Source organism: Rhinopithecus roxellana, chromosome 11 (genome assembly GCF_007565055.1).
Source record: "Rhinopithecus roxellana isolate Shanxi Qingling chromosome 11, ASM756505v1, whole genome shotgun sequence".
NCBI classification, from domain to species: domain Eukaryota; kingdom Metazoa; phylum Chordata; class Mammalia; order Primates; family Cercopithecidae; genus Rhinopithecus; species Rhinopithecus roxellana.
Genome location: NC_044559.1, coordinates 54,525,244 through 54,544,085, shown reverse-complemented (window position 1 = coordinate 54,544,085; position 18,842 = coordinate 54,525,244). Strand labels below are relative to the sequence as shown.

Genomic DNA, 18,842 nt, shown 5'->3' with positions numbered 1-18,842 from the left:
GCAGGAGAACTTAAATTTATTTTACAAATAGGTAAGGTTACAGGCTTCGGAAAAGAGAGGCACTGCAAACAAATCTGCAAGATATTCGCAAGGATCACAGAAAAAGTCAGGGATAGTGGTTTATTATCCTCCTAACAACTAGCTCTGGGGAGGGATGGATGCAAACGTCCCAGAAAGAGGACACTGAGAATAAGTCTTATCTTCTAGGAAAGTAAGTCGTCCGGGCAAACACACTGCACCCTCGACATTTCCTTGCAGAGAGGAGAAAAGCCTCATAGAGCCGCAGGCAACATGACATGCCCGTCTGAGGCTCCACGTGGGGGCTGCACTGAGCCCAACAAGCTTCCCAAACCATGGGGCAATCAAATTCCCCGACTGTGCACAGAACCTGCGCTCCCGGCCCGGGCAGCGGCGCGCGGGCCGCAGTGGCCCTAGAGCGCCACCCAGCGGCCCACGGAGAGGCCTGCAGGCGGGTCCTCCACGGCTCCCGGCTCGCCGCACCCCCACCGCCACCCAGCCCGTTCCCCTCTCCGGATGCACAAGGCCCAACCCAAGAACTAAGACACAAAATGGCTGCCGGCAGCTTCGTCACGTGACCCCTTTGTGCCTTTCGGGCCCCCGAACTCCGCGGGACCCGGGTACAAGTGGCCGGGGTCGGCGAGTAGCCTTAGAAGGGGCCCCGCCGGGCCGCGGCGACCAGGGGTCGAGGCCGGGGGAGGCGGGGTATAGGCCCGGCCGGCGACTGAGAGTCGGCGGCGAAGAGAAGATGGCGGCCATTTTGTGTGGGTTTGCTGCTCCGCCGCCGCCGCAGGCAGCAGAGGGAGCGGGCCTGACGGTGGGTCGGACAGGGGAGTTAACACGTACCGACTCCTCTTCCTTCTCCATTCCGGTGGGCATCTGCGGCACGGCCCTGTTTATCGAGGCGTATTCGTGCAGGTCGGGCAGATCCTCACAGCGGAAAACCGGCAGCGGCTTCGAGGCGTCTAGCGCCCGCGCCCGAAACGACAGTTTACTCATCTCAGGCGCAGCAGATACCTCTCCGCTCTGGGGAAACGGCCCCGGCCAGCGGGATCATGGAGAACCGGGGGTTCGGTCCCCACTCGCCAACCGCTGCCGGGGACTTGAGGGGCGGAGCGCTGAGCCCGCCGTCCGGGCACTAACACCAGCCGGGAGGGTGGGAGGCTGTGCCGCTCCGCTCCTCTCTCGCTCGCTCTCTTCAATACGCCATGGCCAACATGGCGGACATTAAAACTCCACTGTGCGCTCTTCAGCCAACCCCAGCCATTCCCCACACTGCATCGCGCAGCGGCGCGGGCACGCGGGCGGGGGGAGGGAGCGCGGGCTCGAGGCCGGCGCCGGCACGGAGCGCGCGTCCCGCCAACCCCCGGCACCCGCCGGCCTCGCTTCCCGCGCCTCGCTACTCGGGGTCCCCGCCCTTCGCGGGCCCGGGGGCGGACAGGGCGGACTAGGCGCTCGGACACCGGGCGCCGGCTCTTGGGTCGTGCTCTCCGGCCGCGCACACGCTCACTTTCTCACGCTCGCTCCTTCCCGGCGCCGTTTTCTGACGGGCGAACAAGGTGCGGGAAAACACCAGCACGCCGGCGTTTGGAAAGGCAGCTGGGGAGAGTGGCAGGCGGGGCTCGGGCCCGGGGACTGGGGGCTCGGAGGGCTGGGACCTTTGTGGGGTGTCCGCCAGCGGCCGCCCCCGCTGGGCTTCGGAGGGGCTCGCGCGCCGCCGTCTGCCGCGGGGGGCGAACGCACAGCCTAGCTTCCCGCGGCGACTTAGGTCTTTACGATAAAAATACAAACTTAATTAGGGGCAGATGCTACTTGGAGTAAACTTTTATCAGCAGTTATTTTTATGTCCTAATGCAACTTTGGATTATAATATTTTATAGGCACTGCATCAAGTCATTGATCCGTTTCCCACGCATTGGGCTTAATATAAATGATAGTATCCTATTCTACAAAGTAGATTTTTTTAAATCATGCATTTTTATCTACACATACTTACTTTTTAAATAGTAACTGAAGCAAAGGAAATTATTACCCACCACCGTAACATTTAGAAGCAAGATCTACTACGGAATTTAAAGCCAGTTCTTTATGTCTAGCGCATGATTTTGTACTCAAAGAAACTGCGGCTTCATCATAGCGGTGGATTCACACTTTTATCATTTGTCCCCCGAAAAACTTTGTAACACTGAATCATATAAAGACCTGTCGTACTCCCGCCAAACAAACAAAAAGCTGAATTATTAGATTTAGATGGATATGATAGATTGGTGGCATCGGTTTATATTACACATGAAAATGGGTACCAGAGATTCTCTTTCCGTGTTTTTTTTTTTTAGTAGAGAAAATTGTTGGGGTGGGTTTAATAAATTGGCAGCCAAATTTCAATTCGAGTTTCAATTTGTATCTTGGTGCACAATTTTGTATCTTGTACAACAAGATACAAAAAGATACAAAAATGTTTTGTGAGTCTCCTTTTCTCCCTGGGGGCTACATAGTAAAAGTAATCATGCTCCTTAAATACGGGGCTTGATATGAGCTGTCACTAGCTTAGGGCACACAGGCAAACTGCTAGCCTCCAGGCTGGTTTAGCCAACTCCGTAGGATAGGGAGAAGACAGGCGGATTGCAGTTCTCCAAAATTATCCTAAAACTCCGATATTAGCAGCTCACTTAAATGAGGCAGAAGGACGTTCACCTGCATTTCATATACAGAGACTGTGCATTTATTCATTCGATGAGTAATGACTGTGTGTATTGAGCCCTCATAACCTTCCAAGTCAGCTTGGCACCCACAGGGCTCTTGGAGGAACTTACACAGTGGGGAGAAGGACCCGCGAATGGCAACTGCCGCACAGCGAGCTAAGTGTTATGTGAAAGCCCAGGCCACTGTGGGAAGGGGCAAGAGTGGCGCCCAACCCAGGGGAGTGGTTCTAATGAAGTGGCAAGGGAAGACTTTTTGGAAGAGAAGATATCTGGGTAAATATGTAGGATAAGTGTAGGTTAACTTTGCAAAAAAAGTAAAAATGAAGGGAAGAAGGGTATTTTAAAACAGCAGAGACGTGTCCAAGGCTGAGTCATTAGATAGCAGTCACTTTCTGGGAGCCTCAAGAATTAATGACACCTGTTTAACCAGGTTTAACAGTTCCGAAAATAATGGCTGAGTATTATTCTAACAGCCTGCTCCAGCCTACAACATTAGGTTCCTGAAAGTCCTAGCAGTAGAATTCTTGATTGAGGAGCCTAAGATTTTAAGAACAAAATAGAGTAAGTCAAGAGTGAACCAAGGAAATGAATTATTTTTACCCTCATAAAAATAACGGTAAACAACAAAGTAACTATTTCCACATCCTGCACTAGTAATAATGGGTGGAGTACAAAAAATTTCTTATTCTTTAGAGAGTCTAAAATCACCCTCCATGGCAAATTCAGAGATAAGCTTACAGATTAAGTTTGCCTTTTGGCAGATAACATTATATGCCTGGTAAGAGACACCTTTTTCTCATCATTCCTTTATCCAGCTCCTCAATAATGTGGATTTCCAACTCTCAGGTCCTTCTGGGTTCCCAAGGACCCAAAGGCTGTAATCCCAAGCCTCTTTTATAAACAAACAAACAAAAAAAACCCTTTCTTGAAATTCTTATTTTTTAGAGACAGTGTCTCACTCTATCTCCCAGGCTTGAGTTCAGGGTTGTGATCGTGGCTTACTGCAGCCTTGAACTCCTGGGCTCAAGCGATCCTCCTGCCTCAGCCGTCAGTAGCTGGGACTACACGTACATGCCACCATAGCCTACTAATTTCTAATATTTTTTCTAAAGACAGGGCCTCCCTCTGTTGCCCAGGCTGCTCCTGAGCTCCTGACCTCAAGCAGTCCTCCCACCTCAGCCTCCCAAAATGCTGGGATTACAGGTGTAAGCCACTGCATTCGGACCCATGCCTGTTTTTTATGCAGTTCACTTTTCTTCACCTTAAGGGGCAGGAAGGCAGCAGTAAAGGTTCAGGCTTAGTTTTCCCCAGATTCTTTTATCTATCCAAAAGATTCCTTGAAAAAATGATTAATTCTCTACTTCCACTTTAACAATTCTTTTCTGTTCTCAACTTAAAATTCCTTCTTTTTCTAAGTGTCCCCAACAAAAGTGATGTGAAATTCTCGATGTTGCATAAAATGTATGCTAGGGCAAAGCTGAATACACTAATGGCAGAAGGAAATTCTTGTTTGGGAAGGGATTTGGAGTATTTAAGATAGTTTGATTTCGTGTCACAAATATGTATTGGATAACCAGGTAACACACAGTACTGTCATTGTAGGGGATACAAATAAAACACTGTAAAATGGATACCCAGTTACCCAAGTGGCAAGGCAGTATAATGAAATGTAAGTGGCTACGGGAGTTCAGAAAAGAGAGCAGTAGGTTCCATCTGGGTAGATTAGACAGCATGGAGAAGCAGCATGTGATCTGATTCTGAAGGATGGCTAAGGTTCCAACTGCTCATGGGAATGAAATGCTATTATAGAAGAAAGAACATTCATGGGGGAACACAACTGTATGAACAAAAAGGTGAGAGGCAGCAACTGTCAGGTATGATTGAGGATGAGGAGGTTTATTTGGCCGGAGTTCAGTAGGAGACCCCAACAACAATCCCATTAGGAGGTAAAACTAGTAAGAACTTGGGTGGATGGAGTAGGAGTAGAAGGTAAAAGAGACATGAGTTTTCATGGTAATAATCATTACATATAACAGCACGAGAAATGTGATTTCTGTTCCAAATGCAGGAATTTCTACTTAACAAAAACTTAGAATATTCCAAAGGCAACTGCTCTGACACTGCATTCAGCGGTAAATAATACATTTGAAATACAGCTCTAAATAGTGGTTTATGTTCAGTATGTATCCAAGTCTTATGATTTCTTCTTTGAAATTGTTTCTAGGATTTACTTCCCGATTTCCATTTCCATTGTCTTAAACATAGCCCCAACTCCATCTAAAAACAGCCTGCCATTAATCCTTTAGTTATTCAGTCCATCCTTTATTTACTCACTCCCTCAATAAACCTGTTGAAAGCTCCCACTTTATAGGAAACTGTGCTGGTACTCTTCTGTTGGTGGCTAGTGGTAACCAAAAGTGGAAGCAGAGTCAGTGGGTCCCTGGGCCCTCACAATGCATGTCACCAAGTCAGTGTGCCAAAAACTCTACTTCATTCTGTATCCTCCCTTCCCCAACTCATATCTTTATAACTGCTCTTTGTTTTGCCCATTAGATAAAGCCAAATTTTGGAGTGTTTGGTTGTCAAGACCTCCTATAATTTTGCCCCACTCTGTCCAACATCGTTTGTCATTATTGCTTAAGACACTTAGCTTTTCGCGCTAGCTACCAGTCTCATCACCATCTTCAGAAATCGTGGTGGCTCACGCCTATAATCCCAGCATTTTGGGAGGCCGAGGCAGGTGGATCACCTGAGGTCAGGAGTTCGTGACTAGCCTGGCCAACATGGTGAAACCCTATCTCTACCAAAAATACAAAAAATTAGCCGGCATGGTGGCACATGCCTGTAATCCCAGCTGCTCAGGAGGCTGAGGCAGGAGAATTGCTTGAACCCGGGAGGCAGAGGTTGCAGTGAGCTGAGATTGCTCCATTGCACTCCAGCCTGGGCAGCAAGAGCGAACCTCCTTCTTAGAAAAAGAAAAAAAAAATCAGCATGTCTTTCCTGCCTCCAGGTTTTTATTCATTCTGTTGATTGTTTATTTATTTATTTTATTTTATTTTATTTTGAGAGATGGAGTCTTGCTCTGTTGCCCAGGCTGGAGTGCAGTGGTGTGATCTTGGCTCACTGCAACCTCCACCTCCTGGGTTCAAGTGATTCTCCTTACCTCAGCTTCACAAATAGCTGGGATTACAGGTGTGCACCATCACGCCTGGCTAATTTTTGTATTTTTTTAGTAGAGACGGGGTTTCACTGTATGTTGGCCAGGCTGGTCTTGAACTCCTGATCTGAAGTGATCCACCTGCCTCATCCTTCCAAAGTGCTGGGATTATAGGCTTGAACCACCGCGCCCAGCCTCATTCATTCTTTTCAGTCTGTCCTCCCTGTCCTGCCTCAGACTGACTGTCTATTGAAATCCTATCTCACAGGAATGTTTTGAACACTAAGTAAAACCATGTAAAGCACTTAGAATCATCGCTGGCCCACAGTGAACCCTCAATAGATGTAAGATATTATTATTATCCTTTAAAATCCAACTAAAATATCACCTCCCCCATGAAACATTGACTAGTTAAACTCTCTGGCTCTAATTTCCTAATCTGAAGCATCAGTGAACAGTTAGGTAAATGTAAAATAAGCCTACCCCAATCTTTCTCATCTCTGAGCTCCTATTGTGCTTTCAGTCAACAGGAAGAATAGCTACCATTTATGGAACACCTACTGTGTACCACGCGATGCAGAAATACTTTAAATGCATTATCTCAATTTTCATGACAGTCCTTCAAGCAATAGGTACGTCCCTATTAGGTATTAGGTAGGGTTTAGAGAGCTTGTATGACTGGTTTATGACCACGAAGCTGGTCAGAGGCAGTGCTGAGATTAGAATCCCTAGTATCTGGCCGGAGACAGAGGCTCACACCTGTAATCTCAGCACTTTGGGAGGCCGATGTGGATGGATCACCTGAGCTGGGGAGTACAAGACCAGCCTGATCAACATGGAGAAACCCTGTCTCTACTAAAACTATAAAATTAGCCGGGCGTGGTGGCGCATGCCTGTAATCCCAGCTACTCCAGAGGCTAAGGCAGAAGAATACGTTGAACCCAGGAGGCGGAGGTTGCAGTGAGCCGAGATCATGCCATTGTACTCCAACCTGGGCGAAAAGAGCACAACTCCATCTCAAAAAAAAAAAAAAAAGAAAGAAAGAAAGAAAGAAAAAGAAAACAAAAATAAATCCCTAGTATCTGATTCCAGAGTGCAGTCCTAGACTGAAGTGAAATGAGGAGAGAACTAGAATTGAAGACAGAATGTTTAAAAGGGTTGGTAATGAAGGAAGAAGAGAGAGGGGTAGCTAGTTTGAAGTCAAGAGTTTCATTGTTTTTGAAAGTAGGAGACATGTGGGCATGTTTGTACACTAAAAGCAAAGAATCATTTAAATGGGTTAATTTTAGGGCTATCTTTCTCTGAGGCAGGCAGGAAGGAAGTGATGCAAAGAGTTAAATTCTCTTGGATGGGACAACAAGATGAAAAATCATAATACTAGTTTTGGTAGGAGGAATCTGGATTCCTCATTTCTTCACGCATTCAAAAAACATTTATTGAATGTTTACTAAGAGCTAAGGCAAAACAGTTTGTGTTGGAGAAACAATAATAAACAAGGTATGGTCTCTATATCCTGGCAGGACTAATAATAAAGTGAGGTACTGTATTTGTGTTTAATTGGGAAAGTGGGAAATAAATGTCTTTAAACCATGTAAATGCACAATGATGTCTACATTAAAAAGTGACATAGTGCAATAATTTGAAGCATTCTGCAAAAGTATGAATACTGAATACATTTCCACTTGAAGCAATCATTTCTAATCATTTCTCTTAACTTCCTGCTTTTTACTTTCATAATAAGCTACATAAAGAAATGACTGCAAACAATGCTTCCACTATAACATTTGGGTAAACAAACACTGGAAGCCCTTTATGGTATGTTGTTTTTTTCATCTAGGAAGTATTGGAAAGAAAATATTACAGTTGCCTTTCAATATATTTAATAAGGTGTCACAGAAATAATATCTGAACTACTGATTTCCTTACTGAGTAATTTGTGCATGGAGTTCTGTACATAATCTTTAAGAACTATGTTTCACATAAAATCATTCAGAGGATATTTAGAAACAATATATCTGTATCTTAAGAGAATAAAGGGCAAATTATCAATCTTAGCAAATAGTAGCAGGATGGACTCAAAGTTACTTCAGTTTAACCTTGTCTTCAATATGAAGTTTAACAACAACAACAAAAAAGAAATGAAAAATGCATGATTCAATACAAAAAATTAGCCAGCCGTGGTGGCGGGCGCCTGTAGTCCCAGCTACTTGGGAGGCTGAGGTAGGAGAATGGCGTGAACCCGGGAGGCGGAGCTTGCAGTGAGCCGAGATTGCGCCACGGCACTCCAGGCTGGGCGACAGAGCGAGACTCCGCTTCAAAAAAAAAAAAAATAAAGAAAGAAAGAAAAGAAAAATGCGTGATTCAAACAAATGGGACTATCTGAGAAGTGTAGTTGTAGCAGTATTGGGATTTAAAAAAAAATGACACAATACATTTTAGATTTTCTATGTAATCTAAATAGAATGTCTTTACACATTTATAGTGTAAATCCTAAGGTTTAGGTTTTCTATAACCTTAGGATTTACACTATAAATGTGTAAATGTATTGGGATTTACACATTTATTGTAAATGTGTAATGTGTAGATGGCCACACAGCAAAGAGTGGGTGGCAGGCGAGCCAGCAAAGCTTCATCTGTATTTATAGCCACTCCCTAGTGCCCACATTACCACCCAAGCTTCACCTAGCATTATATTCTCATAGGAGCTCAAACCCTATTCTGAACTGCACATTGGGGGATCTAGGTTGCTTGCTCCTTATGAGAATCTAATGCCTGATGATCTGTCACTGCCTCCTATCACTGTCCCCACATAGGACCGTCTAGTTGCAGGAAAACAAGCTCAGGGCTCCCACTGATTCTACATTATGGTGATTTGTAGAACTGTTTCATTATATATTACAATGTAATAATAATAGAAATAAAGTGCACAATAAATGTAATGCGTTTGAATCATCCCCAAACCACCCCCTCCCCCAGATCCATAGAAAGGTTGTCTCCCATGAAACTAGTCCCTGGTGCCAGAAAGGCTGGGGACCAGTGCTGTAAATCATCTGATCTTTTCCTCACTGCGCTGGCAAACAGTTGAGACCTCTATGACAGCAGTTTAAGGAGGATACTACTAGTTGCAGTTGGAGAAGTGGTGGGAGGCATGAACAGGAAACTGTTAAGAAACTGAACTTGAAAAATAATAATTTAGTACTTAACAGAGGAAGTATACAGTAGTCTCTTCCATGTCTCATCCCAGCGATTAATTTCTCAGAATAAAAGTCTATCTTAGAAAAATGTACAAATTAAACCATATACATTTTAGAAATATTTGGTGGTATTTATCTAAACTAGATTATGTTAAATTACTGTCAACCCATTAAACCCATTGACTGGCACATACTGACAGATTACTATGTGTAGGCCAGGCATTGGTGCAAGGTTGTAAGGGGTAGAAAGACAAAAAAACAAGAGAGAACACGCTACCTTTAGTGCCTTACCTCCCCCCCACCTTCTTTTTGAGACAGAGTTGACCACACTAGAGTGCAGTGGCATGATCTTGGCTTCAACCTCTGCCTCCTGGGTTCAAGCCATTCTCCTGCCTCAGCCTCCTGAGTAGCTGAGACTACAGGCGTGCGCCACCAAGCCCAGCTAATTTTTGCATTTTTAGTAGAGACAGGGTTTCGCCATGTTGACCAGGCTAGTCTTGAACTCCAGACCTCAGGTGATCTGCCCACTTTGGCCTCCCAAAGTGATGGGATTACAGGTGTGAGCCACTGCATCTGGCCAGTGCCTTACACTTTTGAGTAGATAGACTACTTAAGCATTAGTTTTACTAAGTAACACACAAACAAATCAGTATGGTACAGATGGTCCATGACAGGTGAAGGAATGAAATTTAGAGGAAATAGAAAAATTGTTAATGAAGTAGAAAGGTATGTTGGAAGGTTTAAGTACAATTTATTAGTGGGTGGTAGACAATGACAGGGAAAAAGGGCTTCGAGAGAGAAAATATCATGAATTGCTTTTGCTTTTATAACACGAGGAAGGAAATTCTTTCTATTTTCTTACTGAAACTTGGGGTACATAATGATCTTAACATATAATAAATTAAGATTAGTGAAATAAAATGTTTTATCTTTCACTGTATTTATTCTTCTGCATGACACCTTGAGTAACATTGTTCCAATTGCTTAGGTAAACACTGTGAACCTAGTTCCCCTTCCCTTTCAGAGCAGGGAAGGGAAAGTGAATGACTGGAAGCCTGTGGAGTGGGATTCTCGGTGTGAAGACTCACTCAGGGAGTGAGAGAGGAGCATAGAGAATGGAGCCCTGGGGAATACCAACATCTAAAAGATACCCAGGACAAGAATGGAGGGCGAGGCTGGGAGAAGCCTGGAGACAAGCCAAATGAGGTCAGCATTTCAAGGAAGAGATTGAGGAGAATCAAAAAGAATGAGGAGGTCACAGCAAACCCAATTTCTTTAGGACAGCGTGGGAGGAAATAGACTGTGAGCTGAGCCATGAACTGGAAGAGTTATAGGCCGAGTGGTGCCTGCGCACATTGATTAAACATTTACCAAAGCCCCCAAAAAAGTGATTTCCCAGTACCCTTCTATAATCATTGTTTAAATACTTGTTCACAAGAATGAGACCACTTTGAAGCCAAAAATCAGTTAAGCTTCAGGACATAGCCAGGGACACAGAGTAGCTATCATCATCAGCACCTCCCAAGTTGGAACAGAGTACATGATGTATCTTCCAGAGTTAAAGTTGTAGAAGCTCAGAAACCAAAGGCCTACCTGGCTTCTCTATGTGAGTTACTGACACAGGTAAAAGCCACATCCCAATCTTAATATTTCTTCTGAATTTGGTTTCCCAAATGCGAGACACATAAGTCAAAACGTTAGACAGTTGCATTGCAGCAGCATGCATATTGGAATGAGAGAGTATTTTTTGTTTTAATTGATTTATTTATAATAAGTTTAACACTTTGTGTTTCTGTTTTTTCTGGTCTTTTCTGGTTTTGTTTGTTAGTTCTGTTGTTGTTGTTTTAACACAGGATCTTACTTTGTGGCCCAGGTTGCTGTGCAGTTGTGCTATCACAGCTCACTGCAGCCTCAAACTCCTGGATTCAAGTGATCCTTCTGCCTCAGCCTTCAGTAGCTGGGACTACAGGTGCATGCTACCATGCCTGGATAATTTTTAAATTTTTTTCTAGAGACAGGGTCTTGTTATGTTGGCTGGGCTGATCTTGACCTCCTGGCCTCAAGCACTCCTCCTGCCTCAGCCTTCTAAAGTGCTGGGATTATAGGTGTGAGTCACCATGCCTGGTCCCATTTGTTAGTTTTTGTGTTTGCTTTTCATTGGCTGGTTTTACAATATTGAGATAATATAGTTTATTCTGTTTTGTTGCCTTTATTTCTCAATATATATATATTTTTGACAGAGTCTCACTCTGTTGCCCAGGCTGGAGTGCAATGGCATGATCTCCACTCAATGCAACCTCCACCTCCCTGGTTCAAGAGATTCTCCTGCCTCAGCCTCCCGAGTAGCTGGGATTACAAGTGCCCGCCACCATACCCAGTTAATTTTTGTATTTTTAGCAGAGACAAGGGTTCACCATCTTGGCCAGGCTGATCTCAAACTCTCGACCTCAAGTGATCCACTCGCCTCAGCCTCCCAAAGTGCTGGGATTACAGGCATGAGCCATCACGCCCAGCCTACTTCTCAGTATAATTTAAGAATGCTCCCATCTCATTAAATACTCTTCTAAGACTATTATTTGACAGAGATACTTATCCAGCATCTGTAAAATAACTTACTTAAGAATTACCCTCTTGAAGTATAGAATGCACTGACTTTTCATTGTTAATAAAGAACACATATAATCCGAATAGTACATTGAAAATAAAAAATGGGTTTAGGATAGGTGTGGTGTCTCACACCTGTAAACCCAGCACTTTTCAAGGCTGAGGCAGGAGAATCACCTGCACCCAGGAGTTTGAGACCAGACTGGGCAACATAATGAGACCACATCTCTACCAAAAATACAGAAATTAGCCAGGGTGTGGTGGTGTACACCTGTAGTCCTAGCTACTTGGGAGACTGAGGTGGGAGGATCACTCGAGCCTAGGAGGTTGAGGCTGTAGTGGGCTGTGATTGCATCACTGCACTCCAGTCTGGGCAACAGAGTCAAAAAAAAGGAAAGAAAATAGGTTTAAATTTTCATGGTTTAAGGCACAGAACAAATGTCTGCTGTTCTTTGAATAATGATAGTGACAAGTCTACACGAATGAAGATTAGCTGCTTCACCAGCCATCTGAGTAGATGACAAGCACCTAGTATTTAAATATCAGTATTTCTTCCCAGATATTAGTTTAGCGTTTTCAAAAACTAGGCTCCATAAAATACTGATGTTCTGAAATGAGAGTTATGTAAATAATTCCACATAAAACTAATAAGTTAGGGAAATACTACTTATTAAATCTTCCTCTTTAAGATAGGTATAGGCTCACCATGTATAGGCTCAGGGAAGTCCTGCAGAAAAGAAATCCATTTACTGATGCTTAGCACAGTATTTTCCAAAGTTTGTGACCATAGAACCCCTTTCTGTACACTGTTAATTATTACCTTTAGTTCTGTAAGAGCACACTTTAGGAAATTTCATTCTAGGCAATTCAAGGAAATAGAAGTTTTTCCAATCAAGTTATCCATCTAATTACTTAAGTCTACCAAATAAACTTTGAAAAGGCAGAAAGATCTTATAAGTGTAAAATATTATCTTTATTATTGTCTTAAAATGTTTCATCCTGCTAAAAATTGTATAACATAAGACATTAAAATATAAAACTGGATGAAATTCTGGCAGGTACTAGAATTGAGCAGATTGCTACACTTTGATAGTATATATGGTTTAATAACAAATTAACTAGAAATGTTAGCTACATTTCTTTCCAAAAATTTCTCTAGTAAAATGAATACACTGAATTTTAACTAAAAGATTTTGACACTAATTTAAGCTATTGAAAGCTGTAGTTTCCCCATCCATACAATAGGAATCATAACAGAATCTATTACCTAGGTTGTTGCAATAATTCAACGAAAGCAGCATAGCATGGGCTTGACACAAAAGTCATGTTTAATAAACATAAGCTATTTTTTGAATGATATTTTTACCCTATTTTTTCAAAGAGATCATTGTACTCTTCTGAGATTTATTTTTCACATGTACAGTATACAACATAATATTGTGTTGTAAAGGCTTCAAAACTCTTAGCTAAGGAAAGAGAAAAGAAATTCTCATATGAAGTCAAATACCTGAAAGATACTGTATAAAATTAATTTATTTAAAAGAGGACATTCACCTTCTGAAATCTTTTTGTTTCGTTTCCATTTAGGAGTTTTGTATCATTCATATGTTTGTATTATTAGTAGCTTTGTATCATCCATGTTTGTATCATTAATTTTCTATAATTCATATGTTTGTATCATTAGTAGTTTTGTATCATTCATATGCTTGTATCATTAGTAGTTTTTTTTTTTTTTTTTTTTTTTTTATTTTATTTTTTTTTATTATTTTTTTTTTTATTATACTTTAAGTTCTAGGGTACATGTGCATAACGTGCAGGTTTGTTACATATGTATACTTATGCCATGTTGGTGTGCTGCACCCATCAACTCGTCAGCACCCATCAATTCATCATTTATATCATGTATAACTCCCCAATGCAATCCCTCCCTCCTCCCCCCTCCCCCCTCCCCATGATAGACCCCAGTGTGTGATGTTCCCCTTCCCGAGTCCAAGTGATCTCATTGTTCAGTTCCCACCTATGAGTGAGAACATGCGGTGTTTGGTTTTCTCTTCTTGTGATAGTTTGCTAAGAATGATGGTTTCCAGCTGCATCCATGTCCCTACAAAGGACGCAAACTCATCCTTTTTTATGGCTGCATAGTATTCCATGGTGTATATGTGCCACATTTTCTTAATCCAGTCTGTCACAGATGGACATTTGGGTTGATTCCAAGTCTTTGCTATTGTGAATAGTGCCGCAATAAACATACGTGTACATGTGTCTTTGTAGTAGACTAATTTATAATCCTTTGGGTATATACCCAGTAGTGGGATGGCTGGGTCATATGGTACATCTAGTTCTAGATCCTTGAGGAATTGCCATACTCTTTTCCATAATGGTTGAACTAGTTTACAATCCCACCAACAGTGTAAAAGTGTTCCTATTTCTCCACATCCTCTCCAACACCTGTTGTTTCCTGACTTCTTAATGATTGCCATTCTAACTGGTGTGAGATGGTATCTCATTGTGGTTTTGATTTGCATTTCTCTGATGGCCAGTGATGATGAGCATTTTTTCATGTGTCTGTTGGCTGTATGAATATCTTCTTTTGAGAAATGTCTGTTCATATCCTTTCCCCACTTTTTGATGGGGTTGTTTGTTTTTTTCTCGTATATTTGTTTGAGTTCTTTGTAGATTCTGGATATTAGCCCTTTGTCAGATGAGTAGGTTGCAAAAATTTTCTCCCATTCTGTAGGTTGCCTGTTCACTCTGATGGTAGTTTCTTTTGCTGTGCAAAAGCTCTTTAGTTTAATTAGATCCCATTTGTCAATTATGGCTTTTGCTGCCGTTGCTTTTGGTGTTTTAGACATGAAGTCCTTGCCAATGCCTATGTCCTGAATGGTACTACCTAGATTTTCTTCTAGGGTTTTTATGGTATTAGGTCTAACATTTAAGTCTCTAATCCATCTTGAATTAATCTTCGTATAAGGGGTAAGGAAAGGATCCAGTTTCAGCTTTCTACTTATGGCTAGCCAATTTTCCCAGCACCATTTATTAAATAGGGAATCCTTTCCCCATTTCTTGTTTCTCTCAGGTTTGTCAAAGATCAGATGGCTGTAGATGTGCGGTATTATTTCTGAGGACTCTGTTCTGTTCCATTGGTCTATATCTCTGTTTTGGTACCAGTACCATGCTGTTTTGGTTACTGTAGCCTTGTAGTATAGTTTGAAGTCAGGTAGCGTGACGCCTCCAGCTTTGTCCTTTTGACTTAGGATTGTCTTGGCAATGCGGGCTCTTTTTTGGTTCCATATGAACTTTAAAGCAGTTTTTTCCAATTCTGTGAAGAAAGTCATTGGTAGCTTGATGGGGATGGCATTGAATCTATAAATAACCTTGGGGAGTATGGCCATTTTCACGATATTGATTCTTCCTATCCATGAGCATGGTATGTTCTTCCATTTGTTTGTGTCCTCTTTGATTTCACTGAGCAGTGGTTTGTAGTTCTCCTTGAAGAGGTCCTTTACATCCCTTGTAAGCTGGATTCCTAGGTATTTTATTCTCTTTGAAGCAATTGTGAATGGAAGTTCATTCCTGATTTGGCTCTCTGCTTGTCTGTTGCTGGTGTATAAGAATGCTTGTGATTTTTGCACATTAATTTTGTATCCTGAGACTTTGCTGAAGTTGCTTATCAGCTTAAGGAGATTTTGGGCTGAGACGATGGGGTTTTCTAAATATACAATCATGTCATCTGCAAACAGGGACAATTTGACTTCTTCTTTTCCTAACTGGATACCCTTGATTTCTTTCTCTTGCCTGATTGCCCTAGCCAGAACTTCCAACACTATGTTGAATAGGAGTGGTGAGAGAGGGCATCCCTGTCTTGTGCCAGTTTTCAAAGGGAATTTTTCCAGTTTTTGCCCATTCAGTATGATATTAGCTGTGGGTTTGTCATAAATAGCTCTTATTATTTTGAGGTACGTTCCATCAATACCGAATTTATTGAGCGTTTTTAGCATGAAGGGCTGTTGAATTTTGTCAAAAGCCTTTTCTGCATCTATTGAGACAATCATGTGGTTCTTGTCTTTGGTTCTGTTTATATGCTGGATTACGTTTATTGATTTGCGAATGTTGAACCAGCCTTGCATCCCAGGGATGAAGCCCACTTGATCATGGTGGATAAGCTTTTTGATGTGCTGCTGAATCCGGTTTGCCAGTATTTTATTGAGGATTTTTGCATCAATGTTCATCAGGGATATTGGTCTAAAATTCTCTTTTTTTGTTGTGTCTCTGCCAGGCTTTGGTATCAGGATGATGTTGGCCTCATAAAATGAGTTAGGGAGGATTCCCTCTTTTTCTATTGATTGGAATAGTTTCAGAAGGAATGGTACCAGCTCCTCCTTGTACCTCTGGTAGAATTCAGCTGTGAATCCATCTGGTCCTGGACTTTTTTTGGTGGGTAGGCTATTAATTGTTGCCTCAATTTCAGAGCCTGCTATTGGTCTATTCAGGGATTCAACTTCTTCCTGGTTTAGCCTTGGGAGAGTGTAAGTGTCCAGGAAATTATCCATTTCTTCTAGATTTTCTAGTTGATTTGCGTAGAGGCATTTATAGTATTCTCTGATGGTAGTTTGTATTTCTGTGGGGTCAGTGGTGATATCCCCTTTATCATTTTTTATTGCATCTATTTGATTCCTCTCTCTTTTTTTCTTTATTAGCCTTGCTAGCGGTCTGTCAATTTTGTTGATCTTTTCAAAAAACCAACTCCTGGATTCATTGATTTTTTGGAGGGTTTTTTGTGTCTCTATCTCCTTCAGTTCTGCTCTGATCTTAGTTATTTCTTGCCTTCTGCTAGCTTTTGAATGTGATTGCTCTTGCCTCTCCAGTTCTTTTAATTGTGATGTTAGAGTGTCAATTTTAGATCTTTCCTGCTTTCTCTTGTGGGCATTTAGTGCTATAAATTTCCCTCTACACACTGCTTTAAATGTGTCCCAGAGATTCTGGTATGTTGTATCTTTGTTCTCATTGGTTTCAAAGAACATCTTTATTTCCGCTTTCATTTCGTTATGTACCCAGTAGTCATTCAGGAGCAGGTTGTTCAGTTTCCATGTAGTTGAGCGGTTTTGATTGAGTTTCTTAGTCCTGAGTTCTAGTTTGATTGCACTGTGGTCTGAGAGACAGTTTGTTATAATTTCTGTTCTTTTACATTTGCTGAGGAGTGCTTTACTTCCAATTATGTGGTCAATTTTGGAATAAGTGCGATGTGGTGCTGAGAAGAATGTATATTCTGTTGATTTGGGGTGGAGAGTTCTATAGATGTCTATTAGGTCCGCTTGGTGCAGAGATGAGTTCAATTCCTGGATATCCTTGTTAACTTTCTGTCTCGTTGATCTGTCTAATGTTGACAGCGGAGTGTTGAAGTCCCCCATTATTATTGTATGGGAGTCTAAGTCTCTTTGTAAGTCTCTAAGGACTTGCTTTATGAATCTGGGTGCTCCTGTATTGGGTGCATATATATTTAGGAGAGTTAGCTCTTCCTGTTGAATTGATCCCTTTACCATTATGTAATGGCCTTCTTTGTCTCTTTTGATCTTTGATGGTTTAAAGTCTGTTTTATCAGAGACTAGGATTGCAACCCCTGCTTTTTTTTGTTCTCCATTTGCTTGGTAGATCTTCCTCCATCCCTTTATTTTGAGCCTATGTATGTCTCTGCATGTGAGATGGGTCTCCTGAATACAGCAGACTGATGGGTCTTGACTCTTTATCCAGTTTGCCAGTCTGTGTCTTTTAATTGGCGCATTTAGTCCATTAACATTTAAGGTTAATATTGTTATGTGTGAACTTGATCCTGCCATTATGATATTATCTGGTTATTTTGCTCGTTAGTTGATGCAGTTTCTTCCTAGCCTCGATGGTCTTTACATTTTGCCAAGTTTTTGCGATGGCTGGTACCGGTTGTTCCTTTCCATGTTTAGGGCTTCCTTCAGGGTCTCTTGTAAGGCAGGCCTGGTGGTGACAAAATCTCTAAGCATTTGCTTATCTGTAAAAGATTTTATTTCTCCTTCACTTATGAAACTTAGTTTGGCTGGATATGAAATTCTGGGTTGAAAATTCTTTTCTTTAAGAACGTTGAATATTGGCCCCCACTCTCTTCTGGCTTGTAGAGTTTCTGCCGAGAGATCTGCTGTTAGTCTGATGGGCTTCCCTTTGTGGGTGACCCGACCTTTCTCTCTGGCTGCCCTTAAGATTTTTTCCTTCATTTCAACTTTGGTGAATCTGGCAATTATGTGTCTTGGAGTTGCTCTTCTGGAGGAGTATCTTTGTGGCGTTCTCTGTATTTCCTGAATTTGAATGTTGGCCTGCCCTACTAGGTTGGGGAAGTTCTCCTGGATGATATCCTGAAGAGTGTTTTCCAACTTGGTTCCATTTTCCCCCTCACTTTCAGGCACCCCAATCAGACGTAGATTTGGTCTTTTTACGTAATCCCATACTTCTTGCAGGCTTTGCTCATTTCTTTTTCTTCTTTTTTCTTTTGGTTTCTCTTCTCGCTTCATTTCATTCATTTGATCTTCAATCGCTGATACTCTTTCTTCCAGTTGATCGAGTCGGTTACTGAAGCTTGTGCATTTGTCACGTATTTCTCGTGTCATGGTTTTCATCTCTGTCATTTCGTTTATGATCTTCTCTGCATTAATGAGTCTAGCTGTCAATTCTTCCACTCTTTTTTCAAGATTTTTAGTTTCTTTGCGCTGGGTACGTAATTCCTCCTTTAGCTCTGATAAGTTTGATGGACTGAAGCCTTCTTCTCTCCTCTCGTCCAAGTCATTCTCTGACCAGCTTTGATCCGTTGCTGGTGATGGGCTGCGCTCCTTTGCAGGGGGAGATGCGCTCTTATTTTTTGAATTTCCAGCTTTTCTGCCCTGCTTCTTCCCCATCTTTGTGGTTTTATCTGTCTCTGGTCTTTGATGGTGGTGATGAACTGATGGGGTTTTGGTATAGGTGTCCTTCCTGTTTGATAGTTTTCCTTCTGACAGTCAGAAGGACTCTCTGTTGGTCTGTTGGAGATTGCTTGAGGTCCACTCCAGACCCTGTTTGCCTGGGTATCAGCAGCAGAGGTTGCCGAAGATAGAATATTGCTGAACAGCGAGTGTACCTGTCTGATTCTTCCTTTGGAAGTGTCCTCTCAGG

General features: G+C 42.2%; 1 protein-coding gene and 1 long non-coding RNA gene across 5 annotated transcripts in view; one reads left to right on the top strand and one right to left on the bottom strand.

The window, feature by feature from the left end:
* EPC1 (enhancer of polycomb homolog 1) overlaps positions 1 to 18,842 on the bottom strand; it is a 120,259-nt gene that overhangs the window by 78,061 nt on the left and 23,356 nt on the right. The window contains exon 1 of one of the 4 annotated variants that reach the window (XM_030940594.1): positions 865 to 1,320. The exons of 2 other annotated variants lie outside the window; for them this stretch is intronic. In XM_030940594.1, coding sequence (XP_030796454.1) covers positions 865 to 1,017 — 153 coding nt within the window. In that variant the 5' untranslated portion in view covers positions 1,018 to 1,320. Of the gene's footprint in view, positions 1 to 864; positions 1,321 to 18,842 lie in introns of those variants that run through there. One more of the 4 variants, XM_010357027.2, reaches the window with a different exon arrangement.
* The window catches only part of LOC104657260, a 36,468-nt gene continuing 19,050 nt past the window's right edge, over positions 1,425 to 18,842 (top strand). Inside the window, exon 1 of the long non-coding RNA XR_747261.2 lies at positions 1,425 to 1,577. This is a non-coding gene — a long non-coding RNA (uncharacterized LOC104657260). The remainder of the gene's footprint in view (positions 1,578 to 18,842) is intronic.